This window comes from Saimiri boliviensis, chromosome X (genome assembly GCF_048565385.1).
Source record: "Saimiri boliviensis isolate mSaiBol1 chromosome X, mSaiBol1.pri, whole genome shotgun sequence".
NCBI lineage: Eukaryota > Metazoa > Chordata > Mammalia > Primates > Cebidae > Saimiri > Saimiri boliviensis.
Window position 1 is genome coordinate 6,485,538 of NC_133470.1, and position 20,672 is coordinate 6,506,209.

Sequence of the window (20,672 nt, forward strand, 5' to 3'; positions counted from 1 at the left end):
ACACCAGTCCCATTGGGTTAGGGTCCACCCTAGTGACCTCCTTTTACCCTGCTCACCTTTTTGAAAGCCGTGTCTCCAAATACAGCCACATTCTGAGGTCCTGGAAATTGGGGCTTCAAGATGTGAATTTTAGGGGGATGTCGTTTAGCTGATAACAGTATCCACAGGCAATTTGACAACATGAGGAGCGGCTGCGTGCCAGTCACACTTTATGCAGAAGCAGCCAGAGACTAGACATGGTTCAAGGGCTGTAGTAAGCTGGCCTCAGTTATAAAGAATAACTGTGACCCAGGCTGGGGTGCAGTGGTACAATCATAGCTCACTACAGCCTCAACCTCTTGGGCTCATGTGACCCTCCCACCTCAGCCTCCTAAGTAGCTGGGACTACAAGTGTGCACCACCATGCCTGGCTAACTTCTTGTTTTGTTTTTTGTTGTTTTTATAGAGATGAGGTGTTGCTGTGTTGCCCAGGCTGCTATTGAACTCCTGGTCTCATGCAATCCTCCCTCTTCAGCCTCTTGAAGCACTGGGATTTCAGGTGTGACCCACTGCACTTAGCAAACTGTTTCTGTTCCTCAAAAATTTAAAGACTGTCAAAATATAAAGAAATCTAAAATATTTACTAAATTGCACTAAAGCCAGGGTTTCCCTAGAATCATCAGAAGTCGGCCAGGCGCAGTGACACACGCCTATAATTCCAGCATTTTGGGAGGCTGGGGCAGGCGGATCACTTGAGGCCAGGAGTTCGAGACCAACCCTGGCAGCATGGTGAAGCCCCATGTCTACTAAAAATACAAAAATTACTCCAGTGTTTTGGCACATGCCTGTAATCCCAGCTGCTTGAGAGGTTGAGGCATGAGAATTGCTTGCACCTGGGAGGTGGAGGTTGCAGTGAGCTGAGATTGTGCCACTGCACTCCAGCCTGGGCGACAGAGTAAGACTCCGCCTCAAAAAAGAAAAGGAATAATCAGAGGTAGTATTACTTAGTACATAGACACAAGATGTTTCTGGAAACCGCAGTGCCCTTTAAGAGCGTTTCTCTTGTATTGGTAAGCCACTTATCTCTCTGTGTTTCCTATGACAGATAATCACGTGAAGCCAATGGAAGTAGACGGGGAGGTTGAGATTCCATCCAACAAAGCCACGGTCCTTCGGGGCCATGAGTCTGAGGTGTTCATTTGTGCCTGGAACCCTGTCAGTGATTTGCTTGCCTCTGGGTAAGGATGTCAGGATGGGGGCACTCCAGGGTTGGGGAGATGGGAGCTGCTTGCCCTTCTCTGGGGTTCTGCCTTAAGGAACACACACTCCCCATCTTACCCCAGTGTGGGCAGACCCGGGAGTGGGCGGCTCTTTGAGCTACTTCTCTACGTGTCTCATATTGTGGAGAAGCCATAGTTCCAAGTCATTTTCTCCATGGGGTGGTAAGGAACACAAAGGCATTTAAAATTACCAAACGCAAAGATGGCAAGAAGGGAAACAGGGATCTGGAGTATTAAAAAGACAGAAGAACACATGCCGAAGATGCCATCTGGCCAGAGAGCAAGCAGTGGAGAGCTTCTTATCCCATTTGAACCAAACAACAGTGGCTCCTGTGTTTTTATTCTGCAGATCCGGAGACTCAACTGCAAGGATATGGAACCTGAATGAGAATAGCAATGGGTGCTCCACCCAGCTTGTGTTAAGGCATTGTATACGAGAAGGGGGCCACGATGTCCCGAGTAACAAAGATGTCACCTCACTGGACTGGAACGTAAGCATCTTCCACCCCCTGGGCACTTTGAAATCGGTAAAACCTGCCAGCCACCAGGCAGGGGCTGCAGTGATGGATGGAGCCCATGCAGACATAGGAGACAGGCGTTCCCGTGTGCTCAGCCCCACCCTGAGGGGCTGCCAGAGAGGTGGTCTTGGCTTTTCTTTCTTTTTTTTTTTTTTTTTTGAGATGAAGCCTTGCTCTGTTGCCCAAGCTGCAATGTTTGATCTCGACTCACTGCAACCTTCGCCTCATCCAGGGTTCAAGCAATTCTACTGCCTCAGTCTCCCGAATAGCTGAGATTACAGGCTTACGCCACCACATCACGCTAATTTTTATATTTTTAGTAGACACAGGGTGTCACCATGTCGGCCAGGCTGGTCTTGAACTCCTGACCTAATGTGATCCACCTACCTCAGCCTCCCAAAGTACTGAAATTTCAGGCGTGAGCCACCGTACCTGGCCGGTCTTAGCTTCTAAGAGCTATTAACAAGGCTGCATTTGGCAGACAGCGAGTTGTGTCTTCAGTAGCCATGTCTTTGCATGTGAGCATGCCTTAGCAAAATGAGCCTGTGGCCTCATGGTGGGAAGGTAGGCTGGGAGCCCCAGGGTAGTTCTCCTGGAGAGAGAAGATGTGCAGCCCAGAAAAGGCGACTCTCCACCTTGGGATTTCAGCACCAGGGGTTATATGCATTGACATGTGGGATGCTCACAGTTTGACTGCTTTTTCTGCAAAGTCGTATGATAACTTTCAGCATGGTATTTTTAATTCTGTCATTAAAGAACACGCAGCAGCAAATGGTTCCAGTGTACTGGGATCCTGGGAGAGGGTCTCTGAGCTTCTTTGGTGCTGCCACTCCTAAGTTGTTTTTGTGGGTTTGTGTCTCTTTCTGGCCCTCAGACCGATGGAACACTCTTGGCTACAGGTTCATATGACGGTTTTGCAAGAATATGGACGGAAGATGGTAAGTCCAGTGTCCCTCGTGCTGGGGTTGGGTAAGAGGAGCTGTTGATGGAACCCTTGAGTGAACAGCCTGCGACACTGAAGTCAACATGTTTGTTTGTTTTTACTAACAGGTAACCTGGCCAGCACCTTAGGCCAACATAAAGGCCCCATCTTTGCCTTGAAATGGAACAGAAAGGGGAATTACATTTTGAGTGCTGGTGTAGACAAAGTGAGTATTAGCTTAAAATACATCCCTTTGAGCTACAGGTGGTTCGATATTTTTAATCTCAAAATAACATCGTGGTTTCTTGGAACTCTTAGGTTTTGTGCTTCCCCTAAAGAAATGAAAAGGGTTTGTTTAGGCTTTGTTTCTGTGGTTTTGAGCTTTCTGTTAATTTGTAACACATCATCTCTTAACATAGTCTGCTGTTCTGCAGACCCATGTGCAAAACTTCCCTTTATTGAGGTACGTGGTTGGGTGGTAGAGAGAGGAAAAATCTCCACATTGCATTTGTCACTTGCTGGAAGGAGCCACGTGGTATGGGGCGTGCCCTGCCTGAACTTTCACCCACTGACGGGCAAGTGGCACCGGCTGTGTATGTTCTTCAGGCTTCGTCTTTCCTCGTTTGATCAACTGCTGCTTCCCACCATAGACTGCAGACTTCTCTGAGCAGGAGTCAAGCAACCTGGGTACAAGGGCACACTCTCCCGATGGTCCACAGAGCCAGATTAGAATTGACTTGCTCTGCACCTGGGCAGGGCTGCAGGGAGACATGGTGGCGTTAACTCCAGGTGCATCTGAAAGCCATCAGTGGGGTGGGAACCCAAGGGCAAAGAGTAGGGGGATGAAGACTCCATCCCAGCCCGGAGTGATTCAACCAGCAAACTCAGCCTCTGCGCCATTTCACTTCCCTCACTTGTCCAGCGACAGGGCTGGCTGGAGTCATGACCCCAAACAGCTTTCATGGAACAGTTGTGCGTTCCCGAGACTCAGCAGGAATTCTTAGTCATGGCTTTGGAAAAAAAGCATTATCTAGAATTGAAAAAAAGAAAAAAATAGACATGTTTTCACATCATTTTGTGTTTCTACAACAACTGGAAACCATGCATGAATACTGGAGGATGCTCAGGCCTCCACAAAGCTTTGCATTTTGTGATGGTGTCAGGATAACTTTAACTCCAAGACTTAGTAAGGTTTTCAAGACCAGCTTGGCCAACATGGCAAGCCCAGTCTCTACTAAAAATGCAAAACGTAGACGGGCATGGTGGTGGACGCCTGTAATCCCAGCTACTCAGAGACTGAAGCATGAGAATCTCTTAAACCAGGGAGGCAAAGGAGGTTGCCGTGAGCTGAGATTGTGCCTCTGTACTCCAGCCTAGATCTGGAAGAAGAGTGAGACTCTGTCTCACACACATACACAAAAACAAAAAACAAACCATAAAAAAAAATAAGTTTTCTGTTCATTCTAGTTCTAAAAGTTATTATAAAATGATCGACTTGGTCAGGCACAGTGGTTCATGCCTATAATCCCAGCACTTTGGGAGGCCGAGGCAGGCAGATTGGGAGGTCAGGAGTTCGAGACCAGCCTGGCCAACATGGTAAAACCCCACATATACTAAAAATAGAAAAATTAGCTGGGCACCGTGGGCTCCTGCAATCCCAGCTACTTGGGAGGCTGAGGCAGGAGAATTGCTTGAACTTGGGAGGTGGAGGTTGCAGTGAGCCGAGATTGTGCCACTGCACTCTAGCCTGAGTGACAGAGGAAGACTGTCTCGGGGGGAAAAAAAAATGATAGACTTGACGTCTGAGCATCCATCCCACTTTTGGGGAAGTTGTAATTGCATTTGGCAAACTGTGGCCCATACAGGCCAAGTCTGGCTCCTCACCTGTTTTTTTATTTAAATAAAGTTTTATTGGGACACAGCCATACGCCTTTGTTGAGACTTCTCTATGTTTGCTTTCATGCTACAATGGCAGAGGTGAGCAGCTGCAAGGGAGATCAGATGGCTCTCGAAGCCTAAAATTCCTACTTCCTGGCCCTTTACAGAAAAAGTTTGTGGACTCCTGCACTAGGGTATAACTAGGTCAACAAATCATTCATTCATAATTGCTGTCTCTCTCTTTTAAGCCAGGAAACCTTCCTTTCAGACTTAGTAGCCTGGTTTATGATATTTTAAAATCTGAGTTGCTGTGGTTGACACATAGACGTTCTCATGTAGCTACTATCAGATTTTTGCCAAGATGTTCTAATTCAAGTAACATGCATATGCAGCACTTTGCTGTGCATTCAGTAGGCTCTCAGTAATTGCTGCTTAAGTTATTAAAATAACTCATGTAAATGACAGCACTTTTCTTTATCAAGCACTTCACTACCGTCTGTGTTAACCCATCCAGTACTGCCAGGATAGGAGGCAGGCACAAGTATGATCACTCCCATTCCACAGAGGAGGAACTGGAGGCCCAGAGAGGGTTATTAATTTGCCTAGGGACACACAGCTGGTGCAGAGGGATGGGAACTCAGGCCCTGAGTCACCAGTAACTCCTGCCCTTTGACTTCCGTAGAATGCTAAATAGCTGTTTGTTTCCTGGCCTCCTTCCTACCTGGAGACGGTTTAACATTCATGGTTGTTTTTCTCACTGATTATCAGTCTTAACTCCACGAGGTGATGGACTCTGTGATCTGTGAAAATGCATATGTGGTATATGTTAGTCTCTCGGGCAGGGTGCGATCCACCATCATTACTGGTCAGCCACAGCAGGAGTGGAAATAATGTCTTGTCCATGACACCCAGGGAAGAAATGTTAACTTATGGTGATGCTGGTGTTGACCAACACACCAATATATGTCACATTCTTCAAATGTTTGCATCACTGTTTTCTTTTGTCCAATGTATATTTAACATAAATGTCAACTAAGAGACCCAGTCATTAGTGTAATATGTGAAATGGTATCAGAACTGTAAAAGAGTTTATATATTCTCTGCAGTGTTAATTTTTTTTTTTGCATGGCTAAATTAAGAAGAGTTAAACCCCAAAAAAAGAAAGGTTAATTTGTCTAGAACTGACCCAGAACCCAGGAGTACCAAGTTTCAAAGACACTGCTTGGTTTCCTCCGAAAATGTCCACAGTCAACACAAAATAGAACTCTTTCTTCTGAAAGCAAAATCTTGACTAAGTGTCACTGGCAGAGAGTTGTAAAGTTTCCAATTAAGTTGAAAATTCCAGTTGATGAAGACGTAATTCCAATGCTATTCATTGAGCTGGTGCTCTAAGTATCTTCCTAGCGTCAGTAAATTCATAAAAAATCATGATTTTCTTTGTTTTCCAAGGCAGAACTCACCTTTCTACTTACTGTTAGACAAATACATTGGTGCCTGGCCCCAGTGCAAGCCAATTGCTCTGCCATGTCTAGTGTCCCCAGTTCATGGAGTAATGAGCAGGGGCACTTTCAGAAATGCTCATTTCTGCAGCCCTTCTCTTGGAAAAATGCCAAAAAGATCTTTGGAGATGCTTTGTTCCAGGTTTTTCAACAGTTTTCTGAATTTGGAGATGAGGAGGAATTCCTATGAATTTTGGTAGTTTTTGCAAGTATTGGTTACGGCTGCTGTGTCCTTAAACCCATTTATGCCTAGTGTTCCATTATTGGAACACCAAGCACGTGGGAGTTATTTATATCCTACTGCCCAGGGTCATCGCCAAGGTCTGATTGAAAAAATTCAAAAATTGCAACTTCAGGCATAAATGAGTTAAGGGAGATGCCAGCATCTGTGGCTGATGAGTCCATCAGATGTAGCCATCCAGATTGTTAAGTATAAAGCATGCCATACTTTAATGACGTAGTCTGGGAGAAAAGGCCAGCAGCTATCCCAGCAGGGTTTTGATACTGATTACATGTTGAAATTGTAATATTTGGGGGTATTAAGGGAGTGAAATATAATAGATTGCTAATGAATTTTACCAGGTTCTTTCTTTTTAATGTGGATCTGAGAAAACTGAAAGTACCCATGAGGCTCACTTTCTATCTGTATTGAAAAGTGTCAGTTTCTAAGGAGAGGGGCTCACTGTCTTTTTTTTATATGATAAATGTTTCCAGAGAACTTTGCAAGAACAGTTACTAACCGTTTCCTTTGTTTGCGGAGCACAGACGACAATAATTTGGGATGCCCACACAGGAGAAGCCAAACAGCAGTTTCCTTTTCATTCGGGTGAGTTTTTTTCTTTGTTTTTTGTAATTCAGAAATAATGATTCAGCTTGAGCCCAGTGGCTTACACCTGTAATCCCAGCGCTTTGGGAAGCTGAAGCAGGTGGATTGCATGAGCTCGGGAGTTGAAGAGTAGCCTGGGCAACATGACGAATACCATCTCTACCAAAAATACAATAATTAGCCAGGCATGGTGGCGCACACCTGTAGTCTCAGCCCCTCAGGAGGTTTAGGTAGGAGGATGGCTTGAGCCCAGGAGGTGGAGGTTGCAGTGAGCTGAGAGATTGTGCCACTGCACTCCATCCTGGGCAAAAGAGCCAGACCCTGTCTCAAAAATAATAATAATAATAATAATAATAATAATTCAAAATTAGGCTGGGCACTGTGGCTGATGCCTGTAATTCCAGCACTTCGGGAGGCTGGGATGGGAGGGTCACTTGAGACCAGGGGTCGTAGACCAGCCTCGGCAACAAAGGAAGACCCCATCTCTGCAAAAAATATAAAACGTTAGTTGGGTTTGTTGGTGTACACCTCTAGTTTTAGCTACCCAGGAGGCTGAGGCAGGAGGATTGCTTGAGCCAGGAAATTAAGGTTGTAGTGAGTTATGATTGCACCACTGCATTCCAGCCTAGGTGACAGAATGAGATCTTGTCTCTAATAAATAAAAATAAATAATAATAATTTAGAGTTAGATGAAATGCCCCATAACGTAACTGAATGCACAGAGTATAGCGCCCAAGGGGCCTCACTGGTCAGAAGGAGACCCATTTTGTGGCAAGCATTGATTGCTCTTAAGGTTTGCAAGATACAGATGACCTCAGCACCCACCTGCTCAGAGCTCTGAAACACAGCAGTGAGCCAGCCACAGAAGCAGTGCAGACTCCTTTCTCTTGCTGTTCTAAGAGGGATGCTATTTTGGGGGCTCCCCGAAACCACCCCCAGGATTGGCAGTTGGCTGCGAGGACTCCCAGGACGCAGCAAACCTACAACTAAGATTTCTAACAGCACAGGAATTTAGCGCAACCTTAGCAAAGGGAAATGGTGCACACAGCCAAATCCAGAGCTTTGAAGGCTCCTCTCCCAGTGGACTCTCACAGGCCATGCTGAATTCTTCCAGAAATAAGTTGTAACTATGCCTGTGAAGTGTTTTGTACCAGGGAAGCTCCATAGAGCCTCAGTGCCCAGAGTTTTTATTGGGAGTTGGCCACGTAGGCACCCACTGCCTAATACAAGCCAAAACTGCAGACCCCCAGAGGGAAAGCAGGTGCATAGAATAAACACACGATTTGCACAAACAAGTGCTGGCAGAGGAGTGTCTTGTTGGGGAGGGCAGGAACTCTCCGGAAATCTAAATTTTCAGGCGCTAGCCAAGGGCCGGCCTTGCAAGCAGGCCTCTGTAGGGAGAGTGGCCTCAGGCCTGTGGTGTTAGCACCTTCCTGCATGGCCACTGCTCTGGACATAACCACATCCCTTTGTGCACTGGAGCCAGGCCAGGCCACATGCGACAGCCAGGGGTCTGGAGTCTAGAGATTCTAGTTTTCCAGATTCCCACCTGATTCTTGTTTTTTTTGTTTGTTTTCCTGAGACGAAGTCTCGCTCTGTAACCCAGGCTGGAGTGCAGTGGTGCGATCTTGGCTCACTGCAACCTCTGCCTTCCATGTTCAAGCAGTTCTCCTGCCACAGCCTCCCGAGTAGCTGGGATTACAGGCGCCCGCCACCATGCCCAGCTAATTTTTTTATCTTTAGTAGAGATGGGGTTTCGACATGTTGGCCAGGCTGGTCTGAAACTCCTGAACTCAGGTGATTCACCCACCTTGGTCTCCCAAAATGATTCTTCATTTTCTTTCCCAACTTTCTCCTCTGTGTAACTCAGTCCTGTTGTTAGATGTGGCCTCTTAAAACAAAGACAGATGGCCACCCACAGACCTAATAGACTATTGGAAGACTTTAGACTGGCTTAGAGTGGGCAGAAGTGGGTAGGTACCACTTCCCTTAATGGCAAATGCCTGATCTGTCTTGAAGGAATCCCTAAATGTGTAGGGTGAAAGTTGACAAGATCTTATCAGCTGTCTCTGGGCATTGTCCTGGAGGAGATCTGAGTGTCTTGTCAGGCAGCTTGGGGTGTTTAAATGATGTTCTGAGTGGGAGGGCTAACCCCAACGACTGTCCAAAACAGCACAGCCCATCAGTGCCTGGGGAGGGCTCCAAGCAGGGAACATGGCCCTGCAGGAAACAAGATCAGGAGCCGAAGGTCGTGTCGAGGCACAATTATGTCAGATGCATAGGCACCCACGTCTGTTATACTCCATGCCGTAGTTCAGTGGGGACTCCTCCTCATACAGGCAGCTCAAAGAGTGAGGGAGACTCAGGGAGGACACTGTTTCTGCTCTGCTGCCCTGGAGAGAGAGAGCATCTCCTCTGTGGCCACTCCTGCACAGCTTGGGGCCCACACCACGCACATCTCTCAAGGATTCCAGTGAAATTTGTTACTGGTGTTGCTTTAATTGAACACTGTTGATGAAGGCGCTGAGCATATTAGAGACAAAAGGCTCCCAATGCGAGCAGCACGTGCACTAGGCCTTCCAGAAAGGGTCCTTCGCCCCATAGGGAAGCCCTGTACCCGTTTCATCTTTCCCCCGGCCCCTGGCAACCCTACCTACAGCCTGTGGTCTGTGTGTCATCTCTATGCCAGACACTTGCTACTCTGTGCTCTAGACAGCAAATCAAAGCAGGTGGCTAGTGAGAATGCCGTTCCCGATGGAGTTCCGTCACGTTTGGCTTAAATGCCGAAACCTACCTTTGTAGGCAGGAAGGATGCCGTGTCAGGTTCACAGCCCTAGAATCCCAGTCATGCAGACTTGCGGGGGTGAGGCAGGATGTCGGAGAGAGAAAGCTCTGGCTTCTGTTTTTCAGAGAAAAATCTGCGAGGTAAACATCAATAAGGTTCCTCTAACGCTTGTGTGTTAAGAATTCCATCTTTAAAATCTTTCAGCAGAAAATAATCTTTCCCAAAGTGTCCCCAGGGGCCTATGGAAGGGTTTTCTACCCAGCTGACCCAGGAAGACCACAAACCTCATTGTTCTGAATTGCATGAGCTTCTCATCTGTAATCTGGCTGGCCATTAGGTAGACCCAATTCCCGTCAGCAGGTCAGACATATCTAGGCGTTACTTGCTCTCTTTTTGCTGTCAATCCGTGTATTAGAGACTGTTGAAGATGAAGAGAAGAAGCTCACTCTTCCAGGTGAAACGCAGCTGGGAAGAGCTGTGAAGAGCGCCTTTCTGTGGCTGTAGCAGGCTCAGTGTTTAATGGGGTGACTGCCTTGCCCCACTAGCTTTTCCCCAGGAACGCATCATGGGGGCGCCCTTGGTCACAGTCGGCAGGAAGCCTTAGCTCAAAGCCTTATGATGGAGTGAAACTCCGCCAAGGAAAGGAACTCGCTGAGGAAAGGTACAAGCTATTGATGCACGACAGCCGGGAGAGATCTCAGAGGCATTTTGCTGAGTGACAAAAGCCAGTCTCAAAAGGTTGCATGCTCTGTAACATTCTCATGATGATAAAATGTTAGAAACCTGGAACGAATCAGCAGTGCGGGAGTTTAGGAAGACGTGTGTGCCGATGCAGTAGCCTGAGAGAGATCTTAGTGACGACGAAACACTTCTGGGTCTCAATTGCAGCGATACACATCTACCCACGTGATAAAATGACAGCACTCTACAGGCAGATTGCACCAGTGTCAACTTTCCAGTCTCAGTACAATGCTACAGCTACACAAAATGTAACCCTTAGGGGAACCTGGGTGAAGGAGACACGGGACCTCTCTGTGTTACCTTTGCAGCTTCCTGTAAACCTCTAAGTATTTCAAAAGGAAAATGTCTGGCTGGGTCCAGAAGAATGAGGGCTATTGACCCATACTGGCCCATGCATGGGAAGGCGGACACAGAGCCCCCCAGCGTAGCTCAGCCCTGTTACTGGCCATTCACCCAGGTGGCTCCAAGCATCCTGGCTTGCAGGAGCTGACTCAGTAGGGCTAATCCCCTGAGGGCAGGGGCCCTCTCTTTAGATCAGGAATGTCGAGTCTTTTGGCTTCCCTGGGCCACATTGAAAGAAGAATTAATACACTAACACTAACAATAGCTGATGAGCTGAAAAAAAAATCACAAAAAAAATCTCTTAATGTTTTAAGACAGTTTACAAATTTGTGTTGGACCACATTCAAAGCTATCCTGGGCCATGGGCCGTGGGTTGAACAAGCTTGCTTTAGATGGAGGTGCTGGTGGCAATCTCCTGGACCGCTCGCCAGATTGTCACATTTCCAGGTGTATTAATCACATGCCCAAATGCAGAGGCCGGACCAAAAGTTTGCCGTTTGGCTCAGGCGATGTTGTAAACAAGAACCAAGAAAATGGGTCAAGAATCGTGGGGCTGTCATGAAACACGCTGCTGGGGATGGAACACAAGAGATGGCCTCAGCTATGGAAAAGACCACTGCTGACACTCGCATTGTCCCAGCCACACCTTCTGCCTGGGCATGGAGCGAATGGGGTCCCTGTGATTAAGGAGGATAAATACATGGAGGGTTGCGCCTCTTGTTTAAAGACCAAGGAAGGGCAGGGGCAACCGATGGTTACCATGTTCAGAGAAAGCTGGATTTTTCTCAGTTCAGCGCTGACTGCCTTTAAGAAACACACATGGCTCAGTGCGGTGGCTCATTCCTGTAATCCCAGAACTTTGGGAGGCCAAGGTGGGAGGATCACTTGAGCCCAGGAGTTTGAGACCAGCCAGGGCAAAACTACAAGACCCCATCTCTGCCAAAAACATCTTTGAAAAATGAACCAGGCGTGGTGGCATGCACCTGTAGTCCCAGCTACTAGGAAGGCCGAGGTGGGAGAATCACAATCACCTGAGCCCATGAGATTGAGGGTACAGTGAGCCAAGACTGTGTAACTGCACTCCAGCTTGGGTGACAGAGCAAGATCCTGTCTCAAAAAATTAACTGGGAGTTGTGGCACAAACATGTAGTCCCAGCTACTTGGGAGGCCGAGGCAGGAGGGTTGCTTGAGCAGAGGAGTTTGACGCTGCCGTGAGCTATGATGGTGCCACTGCACTCCAGCCTGGGTAACAGCAAGACTTCATCTCTAAGAAAAAAAAAAAAAAAAAAAAAAAAAATCACATGAGTTTCTATATTGGTAGATTCAAAGGGGTTCTTGTTGACTCTAATTATCCCCTAGTCAGGGGGATGCCTTCATGTGTTACCGGAGAGGTTTTTTCCTATTGAGGTATCTCGAACATAGGACATGAAATACTTCCTTTTTTCTCCTCTCTTTCTGAAATCTAATCAAATTAGCTCACAGCAGAGACATCGCTGGGAGCAGCAAGGTGCAGAGCAGGCAGGCTCTCTCATCTGCCCTGTGCCATGCCCTGTGCCGTGGGAGCGGGAGATTCTGCAGGCCGTGCATGGGGTACAGGAAGTGTCACGGAGCCTCTCTCCCAGGACGTCTTGTCATCCTTGCCAGCATGGCAGGAGAGGGTCTTTAAGGTCTTAGAAAGAAGGAGACTGTTCACGCTTGAGATGTTTTTTATCATGTTACTGAATGGGGTTTCTTGGGTGAGCACAGTGGCTCACACCTATAACCCTAACACTTTGGGAGGCTGAGGCGGGTGGATAGCTTGAAGTCAGGAGTTCGAAGCCAGCCTGGGCAATATAACAAGAATTCGTCTCTACAAAAATTTATTTAAATTAGCCAGGCCTGGTGGTGTGCGCCTGTAGTCTCAGCTCTTCAGGAGGCTGAGGTGGGCGGATCCCTTGAGCCCAGGAAATCTGGACTGCAGTGAGCCATGATCACACCACTACATTCCAGCCTGGGTAACAGAGCAGGCTCTGTCTCTAGAATACATATATAAGTAAACTAAAAAGGCTTCCTGACTGTGCTCTTCGTTGTTGTAAATCCACGGAGCTGTGCACACAGTGAATAACTGCAGGTGTCCTCCCTCCCTGCTGCAGCCCCTGCCCTTGATGTGGACTGGCAGAACAACACGACCTTTGCCTCCTGTAGCACAGACATGTGTATCCATGTGTGCAGGCTCGGCTGTGAACGCCCAGTCAAAACCTTCCAAGGACACACAGTAAGTGAGAGCTCTCGTCACTGGACTCGAGTTCGTGAGAATGTGATGTGGGAGCCAGTTCTTGTGTGCCTAGAGTTAAAAGATACTGCAGCGGCAGACCAGCTCCTCTGCGGCCTTTGGCTATTTGAGCTGCCATGGTTACTCCATGGTAACCATGGTAGTTGGATTGACCCAGTTTGGGGTGGGCAGCAAGAACAGTTCATCCAGAAGTGACCTAGATGGTGGATTTGGCAGCAAAGCCTTTAAGGTAGCATGAGAAACATGTAGAGGACATAGAGGAAACGACACTCACAATAAATGAATAGATGGGGCGAATCCGCAGTGAACGGAAAAAACTATGTCATTAAAAACAAAAGGAGGCTAAGTGCGCTGACTTATGCCTGTAATCCCAGCACTTTGGGAGGCTGAGGCCAGAGGATTGCTTGAGGCCAAGAGATTGAGGCCAGCCTGGGCAACGTAGCAAGACTCTCTCTCTACAAAAAATTTTAAAAAGTAGCTGCGTAGGATGATGCACGCCTGTAGTCCCGTCGCAGGAGCTGAAGGCTGCAGTGAGTTATGATAGCACCACCACACTCCAGCCTAGGCAACAGAGCAAGACCCTGTCTCTTTACAAAATAAAAAATAAGAGCTTGAGAACTGAGAAATACAATGTCTGAAATGAAAGTCTTAATAGGCGGGTGTGTTAGGCAGTTCTCATTTCTCTCATTGCTCTGAAGAAATACCTGAGAGTGGGTAATTTAGAAGACAGGAGGTTTAACTGGCCCGCAGTTCCTCAGGCTGTACAGGAAGCATGGCAGCAACTGCTTCTGAGGAGGCTTCAGGAAGCCTCTAGCCACGGCAGGAGTTGAAGGAGCAGGCACCTCACATGGCCAGAACAGGGTCCAGAGGTGGGAGGGAGGGGCACGCACTTTCAAAGGACAAGAACTCATGAAGACAGCAGCAAGCCATGAGGGATCTGCCCCCGAGATCCAGACACCTCCCGCCGGGCCCCACCTCTGCATCGGGGATGCCAGTTCCACCTGAGAGTTGGGTGGGGACACAGATCTAAACCACATCAGTGGGTTTACCAGCAGATGGGAGATTGCAGAAGTAAGGTCAGAGGTCATAGAAATTGGCCAATTTGAAGAACAGATAAAAGATTGAAAAATTGCACAAATGCAAAATGGCTTATGGGACAGTATCAGGCACCCTAAACCTATATACCCTTGATGGGGAGAGAAGAAAGAATGGAGCAGAAAAATCATTTGAGGTAGTAACGGCCAAGTTTTCCTAAATTTGGTGGAAAACATCAATATTCAATCCAAGAAGCTCAGCAAATTTCAAGCAGAACAAATACAAATGGAACCACACTGTCCACCTAGGCATATGGTCATCAAACACCAGAGTCAATGGCAGAGAAAATTCTAAAGGCAAGCAGAAGCTGGGGGGAAAAAAATTATATCCCGGGGACCAACAGTGTCATCAACAGCTGACTTAGCAAATTCCTTAGCGTGGCCTCTGAGGCACTTCCGGGTCTTTTACCAAATCTCTCTCAGATTAGCCTATTCCTACGGTCTCTAACCTTCTGCAATCTCCAATCTGTTGGTAAACCCATTTCCTACCCTCGACTTCCTGGGTGTCCAAAAACGCCCTGTGCCTCTATCCTCCTAAAGACACATGCAGCCAAGCACCTTGCCGTGCGCTGAGCTGTGCCTGAAACGCTCCCCACCTTAGACCCCACAGCAGCTCTCCTTCCGACACAGAATCCTCCCCACCCTCCAGGCCCATTCATATGTCCTCTGCATGCCCTGGGGAGGATTAATGGCACCCCCTGAGCTCCCACTGACCACGTGAATGCCACAGCCTGGCAGTAGCTGCTGGCCTGCGTGTCTGCCTCTCCCAGAAAATGCAGAGCACACCAACGCTGGGTCCATGGAATCTTGCCATTTCTCACCAGCACCCAGAATAGCTTTCCACAGAGCAGGGAGGGTCCCCTTTTAAAGCAGGGGAGAACGATCACAGTCCCTGGATATTTGCCATCATACCACTAACTTAACTAATGTAAATTCCCTTGTCCTCATTCCCCTAGTGCCCACCCCTTTCCACCCCTGGCCGAGGGGTCCCTGTCCCAAAGGAAGGCACTTTTAGAGCACAGGCACCTATCATCCTGGTAACATCTGTTTGGGTCCACACTGACTCTGTTCTTCTCATCTAAACCTATTTCTCCTCTAACCCTGGACTATCCGCAGGTTTTTAATAGAGCTGCCCACACTATCTGTGGTTCCCAGGTGTCCTGCCCAGGACCTTGCCACCAGCACAGGCCTTGGCCCTTTAAGTGGGTCTTAATACAGCCAATGGCCCTAAACAAAGCTCCAGCTCAGGGGATTAAGTGGAGACCCATGAGCTGGCTCTGGAGATGGCCCAGGAACTGGGCCTTGCATTGCAAAACGAGGGGTCCACTCCCAGGAAGTTATTTGTTCCTTTGGGTGGGTTTGGCTAGGGACAGCCTGCGGTGACCAGCTCCACATTCCTGGGCTCGTGGATTTTCCTCTGAACAGTTGCAGTCAGAGCCACCCTCGCTGGCCTTGCACACCAACATGTGCGTTCATAGACACCTGCGCGCGCTCATAAGCGCGCACTCACATCCGCAGCCCCGTCTCTGGCGAGCCCCTCCACCCTCCCAGACTCTTGCAGCAGCCTACTCCTTGGCTGCCAAGCTTCTTCCTCCTCCCTCTCCCGGGCCACCTGTGCCTCATGGAACACAGATGTGGCCTCGTCACTGTCCAGTTCACACCTGTCAGAACTCCGTGTCCTTAGAAACCAGCATGACCATACAATTTGTCATCCAACTTAGAGCCCTTAGGAGTGTGAAATTTAGAAAATTCATTATCAGTGTGAAATTAGTTAACCATTAGGCCGGGACAGCAGGTGTCACATAGTGGGACTATACTGGACATATGGGGTCCTATAGTCACCCCCAAGGGATCCCTGAGCTGGCATGTCTTATCCCCCCATTTCTCCTGGGCAGGCTGTTCCCCAGCTGAGCCTTTGCTGCAGGTGCTGCTTTTATGCATACCTGTCCCAGGTGTGTCCCCTTCTCCCTTGGCCCCTGGGCACATTGATTCACCTTTATCCTCCAGGGTTTAGCGTCGGGGTCCCCAGGTGCCCTGAGCCTCCGGGTTAGAGCACTCCCCCTGTGCTTTTCGCTGCCTGGCTGTGCCGATCATAAGCCCCCAACCAGGATTTTGCCTGTGCCGTGTGTGTGTGTGTGTGTGTGTGTGTGTGTGTGTGTGTGCCGCTCAGCACTTGCCTCACCCTTTCCTCGCACATGTGGGTCTGCCTGTATGTGCATTTTGGTCGCCCATCTTCCACCTGGATCAGCCCTTACCCCGAATAACTCCGAAATAGCTGAGGCTTCACTTCTCATGTTTACCCCTCCGCCTGCCTCCACTCATCTGCAGGAGAGAAATGCCTTGTAATGAATGCAGACACGGGGAGGAGCTGTTGCATCCAAAGTGCATAGGAGGCCTGGCATGGTGGCTCATGCCTGTAATCCCAGTACTTGAGCCCAAGAGTTCAAGGCCAGCTTGGGCAACCCTGTCTCTATAAAAGTACAAACAAACAAAAAGTAGTTGGGCATGGTGGTGCCTGCCTGTGGTCCCAGCTACTTGGGAGGCTGAGGCAGGAGGATTGCTTGAGTTCAAGAGGTTCATGCTGCAAGGACCTGTATTTCTGCCATTGCACTCCAGCCTGGGAAACAGAGCGAGACCCTGTCTCAGAAAACAAAACAAAACAAATCACATAGGAAAATGATTTTCAAAGTCCAGTTTTAAAAGTAACTGGTTTTACTGGTTTTATTTGCTGCATTTTGTAGCATGTGAATTCTTCACTTACCTTCCTTCCTAGCAGGGAATGTTTTTTTCTTAACGAAATATGGGTGAGGGTGGCTGGTGATGTGTGGTATATGGCTGTGGTTTTATATATATGAAAAAGGCAAAGTGAGAAAAAGAGGAAACTAGATGGCTGCTTGTGCTGTGCTCTTTGATGCCAGGCCTAAGCCGAAGACCTTCTGCAGTGACGGTGGCACGCTGCTGCCCCCTGCTGGAAGGCGACCTCATCTACTCGGGCCCTGATGTCTTTTTCAGCGTGTCTCGTCTCTTTTTCAGAATGAGGTCAACGCCATCAAATGGGATCCTTCTGGAATTTTATTGGCATCCTGCTCGGATGACATGACATTGAAGGTAGAGTCGGCATTGCAAGGGGTGGGCTGTTTAATTCCAGACAACCCCAGGCGCTCGACGCCAGTCTCACTGTCACTCTTCTGTGAAGATTATTTATTGCTGACCCCGCCCACTCACTTCCTCTGTCATCCCCTGAACTCTGATTTCTCCGTCAGGGTCTCGCTGAGAATCCCAGCCTCCCCACAGCCTTTCTCACCACTTTGCACCCCCCACCCACCATGGGCCAGCAGCCTCATGTGTGTGCCCGGGAAGAATGATGCCACATAGTTCCCGAATGCAGGAATGGCGTTTGCTCATGTTGTGGCTGGTATGTCCTCTAGATCTGGAGCATGAAGCAGGAGGTGTGTGTCCACGATCTTCAGGCTCACAGCAAAGAGATCTACACCATCAAGTGGAGCCCCAGCGGGCCCGCCACCAGCAACCCAAACTCCAAAATCATGTTGGCAAGGTACGGGCAGGCAGCACAGCCAGTACAGCTCTGTGCTACACAAAGACAACAGGAAATTTTGCTAAAGCGTGTCCACACAGGCATGTTAAAGCCCTTCAAAGGAAATGAAGTGGTAGCTCACTTTGAAGGGGTCAAGATAGAATTATCAAGTAACACCTGCCTTTGAGGTAAGGGTGGTTTTGGGTCAGGCATGGTGGCTTACACCTGTAATCTCAGCACTCTGGGAGGCCAAGGCAGGAGGATTGCTTGAGCCCAAGTGTTCAAGATCAGCCTGGGCAAAATGGTGAAACCCCATCTCTACAAAAAGTTAGCCAGGCGTGATGACATGTTCCTGTAGTCCCAGCGACTTGGGAGGCTGAGGCTAGCGGATTGCTTAAGTTCAGGAGATTGAGGCTGCACTGAGTGATGATCACACCACTGCACTCCAGCCTGGGCAACAGAGCAACACTGTGTCTCTTTAAAAAAGAGAGAGAGGAGGAAATTAAAAAAGCAGCATGACTGCAGAGCCGCAATTAGGAACAGCAAGCCAGGCAGCACGGACTCTTGATGACAGTGCTCGAATTAAGGTCATGTCTTAGAAAGGACTGAATGGAATTCCTGCATCCACTGCGAGATGGAGCCCAAAAATCAAAGAACACATAGACCCTAATTCTCATATTTCAAGTGATTTTCATAAAATCCACTTAAATTACTACGAGATAGTACTACACACTACAGTCGTTTTGTGATGACTCAGAAGGTGCCTTTGCATCACATGGTACTATTAGGAGCATAAATTATCCTTTTAGTCAGCAAGTATAAAAGGGGCATCTCAACTGGGCGCAGTGGCTCACGCCTGTAATCCCAGCACTTTGGGAGGCCGAGGCGAACAGATCACCTGAGGTTGGGAGTTCAAGACCAGCCTGGCCAATGTGGCAAAATCTCGTGTCTACTGAAAATACAAAAATTAGGCAGGGATGGTGGTCGCCTGTATCCCAGCTACTCAGGAGGCTAAAGCAGGAGAATTGCTTGAACCCAGGAGGCGGAGGCTGCATTGAGTCAAGATTGCACCATTGCACTCCAGCCTGGGCAAAAAGAGGGAAACTCCATCCCTGTTGAAGAAAGCAAGGCAGACAATAGCTTTGTGATAGATATTATTGTTTTAAATTTGAAAATTACTAAAATTTGCAGCTTTCAATAATGGATATATGGGTATAATTGTATTTTAATTCTTGTTTGATTAATTTTTTTTTTTCCTTTTAGAGACAGGGTCTCCCTATGTTAGCCAGGCTGGTCTTGAACTCCTGGCTTCAAGTGATCTTCCCACTTCAGCCTCCCAAAGCACTAGGATTAGAGGCATGGTTTATTGTACCTGGCATAAAAAGTTTCTTAAATGTTTATTCACTTACTTTGCTGTTTTTCCAAATATGGCTATCTGCATTAATTTAGTTGATAATAATAGATGTCGTGTTTTAAATTGTAGGGACATTTTAGGAAACTTGGTAAATATTCTACAAAAATGTTTACCATTTCTATCTATAGAAAACTCAGAAATGGACGGGTACAGTGGCTTACACCTGTAATCCCAACAGTTTGGGGTAGGTGGGAGGATCTCTTGAGCTCAGAGGTTCAAGACCAGCCTGGGCAACATAGTGAGACCCCGTCTCTACAAAAAATAAAAAAACAAAAAGATTAGCTGGGCGTGGACCTATGGTTGCAGCTTCTCGGCTGAGGCTGAGGCGGGAGGACCACTCAAGCCCAGGAGTTCAGGGCTGCAGTGAGTTAGGATCATGCCACTGCACTCCAGCCTGGGCAACACAGTAAGACCCCATCTCAGAAACAAAAGTGCAGAAACAAGTGTAGATACCCAATTGTCTCCCTAATAATAACATTACAACTTTTTTCTCTTTGTTTAATGACCATGGCTCTGTTTTTAATACTTGTGAGTTACATTTTAGAAGACAAAATTCCTCAGTTGATTGTCTTTTGAAACATAAAGGCTGGGAAGAACAGTTCCTAGAGATCTGATCTACATTATGGAGAACCGTTAGAAACTGCCGTGTGTTTGTGATTTTGCTTTCTCTCCCACTACCAGTGCTTCATTTGATTCTACGGTGAGACTGTGGGACGTGGAGCGAGGCGTCTGCATCCACACGCTCACAAAGCATCAGGAGCCTGTCTACAGCGTAGCTTTCAGCCCTGATGGGAAGTACTTGGCCAGCGGATCCTTTGACAAGTGTGTCCATATCTGGAATACTCAGGTAAGCTCCTGATCTCTACACCAAATCCTTTTAGAAAGGGATGCATGAACAGCCACGATTCCAGTGCCCCTGCCTCAGAGCAGTGTCCCAGAGGGAGGTGAGCATGCCCAGGCTCCCCAGGCTGACCCAGTGGATGCCGTCCGCCGTGCACCCCACATGGGCTGTGGGCTCTTCCCCCACCAGACACCTCTGGCAGCTCCCCTTTGTGAGGAAGGCTGTCGTGTCTGCCCTCCTCAGGGATCTTGGCCATTTGATTCCCAAGCCCTCACCTTGGTACCTGTTCTTCCTTAAAGGAGCCACTGTCTTCACTTTTCTGAGTCCATGGCACAAAACCTTCCACCTGCCTCTTCCTCTTCATAGCATTATCACTGAAATGCTGCTCTCTAGATACTGAGGTTGGAGGCTGGGTTTGGGAGACCAGCTAATGGGGTCGAGGCAGCTCCACATCCTCTGCCCACAGCAACTCCTGCAGCTCGCCACGGAGCAGACCAGGGAGTGGGAAGGAACATGTGTTTACAGCTGTCAGGCCACTTCCATTTTTCTTTTCTGTTTTTGTTTTGTTTTTGAGACAGCGTCTCACTCTGTTGCCCAGGCTGGAGTGCAGTGGCACGATCTCAGCTCACTGTAATCTCCACCTCCCGGGTTTGAGGCAGGTTTGTCCTGCCTCAGCCTACAGAGTAGCTGGCATTACAGGCACCCACCATCATGTCCAGCTAATTTTTGTTTTTTTAATAGAAACA

At 48.1% G+C, this 20,672-nt stretch overlaps 1 protein-coding gene across 3 annotated transcripts in view; it reads left to right on the forward strand.

Annotated features, from left to right (window-relative positions):
* The window catches only part of TBL1X (transducin beta like 1 X-linked), a 247,138-nt gene that overhangs the window by 219,299 nt on the left and 7,167 nt on the right, over positions 1-20,672 (forward strand). For all 3 annotated transcript variants that reach the window (XM_074391739.1, XM_010336237.3, XM_010336240.3), the window contains 9 exons: positions 1,085-1,217; positions 1,609-1,750; positions 2,652-2,715; positions 2,828-2,925; positions 6,842-6,902; positions 12,903-13,024; positions 17,170-17,244; positions 17,565-17,692; positions 19,767-19,932. In XM_074391739.1, the coding sequence (XP_074247840.1) occupies positions 1,085-1,217; positions 1,609-1,750; positions 2,652-2,715; positions 2,828-2,925; positions 6,842-6,902; positions 12,903-13,024; positions 17,170-17,244; positions 17,565-17,692; positions 19,767-19,932 (989 nt within the window). The remainder of the gene's footprint in view (positions 1-1,084; positions 1,218-1,608; positions 1,751-2,651; positions 2,716-2,827; positions 2,926-6,841; positions 6,903-12,902; positions 13,025-17,169; positions 17,245-17,564; positions 17,693-19,766; positions 19,933-20,672) is intronic.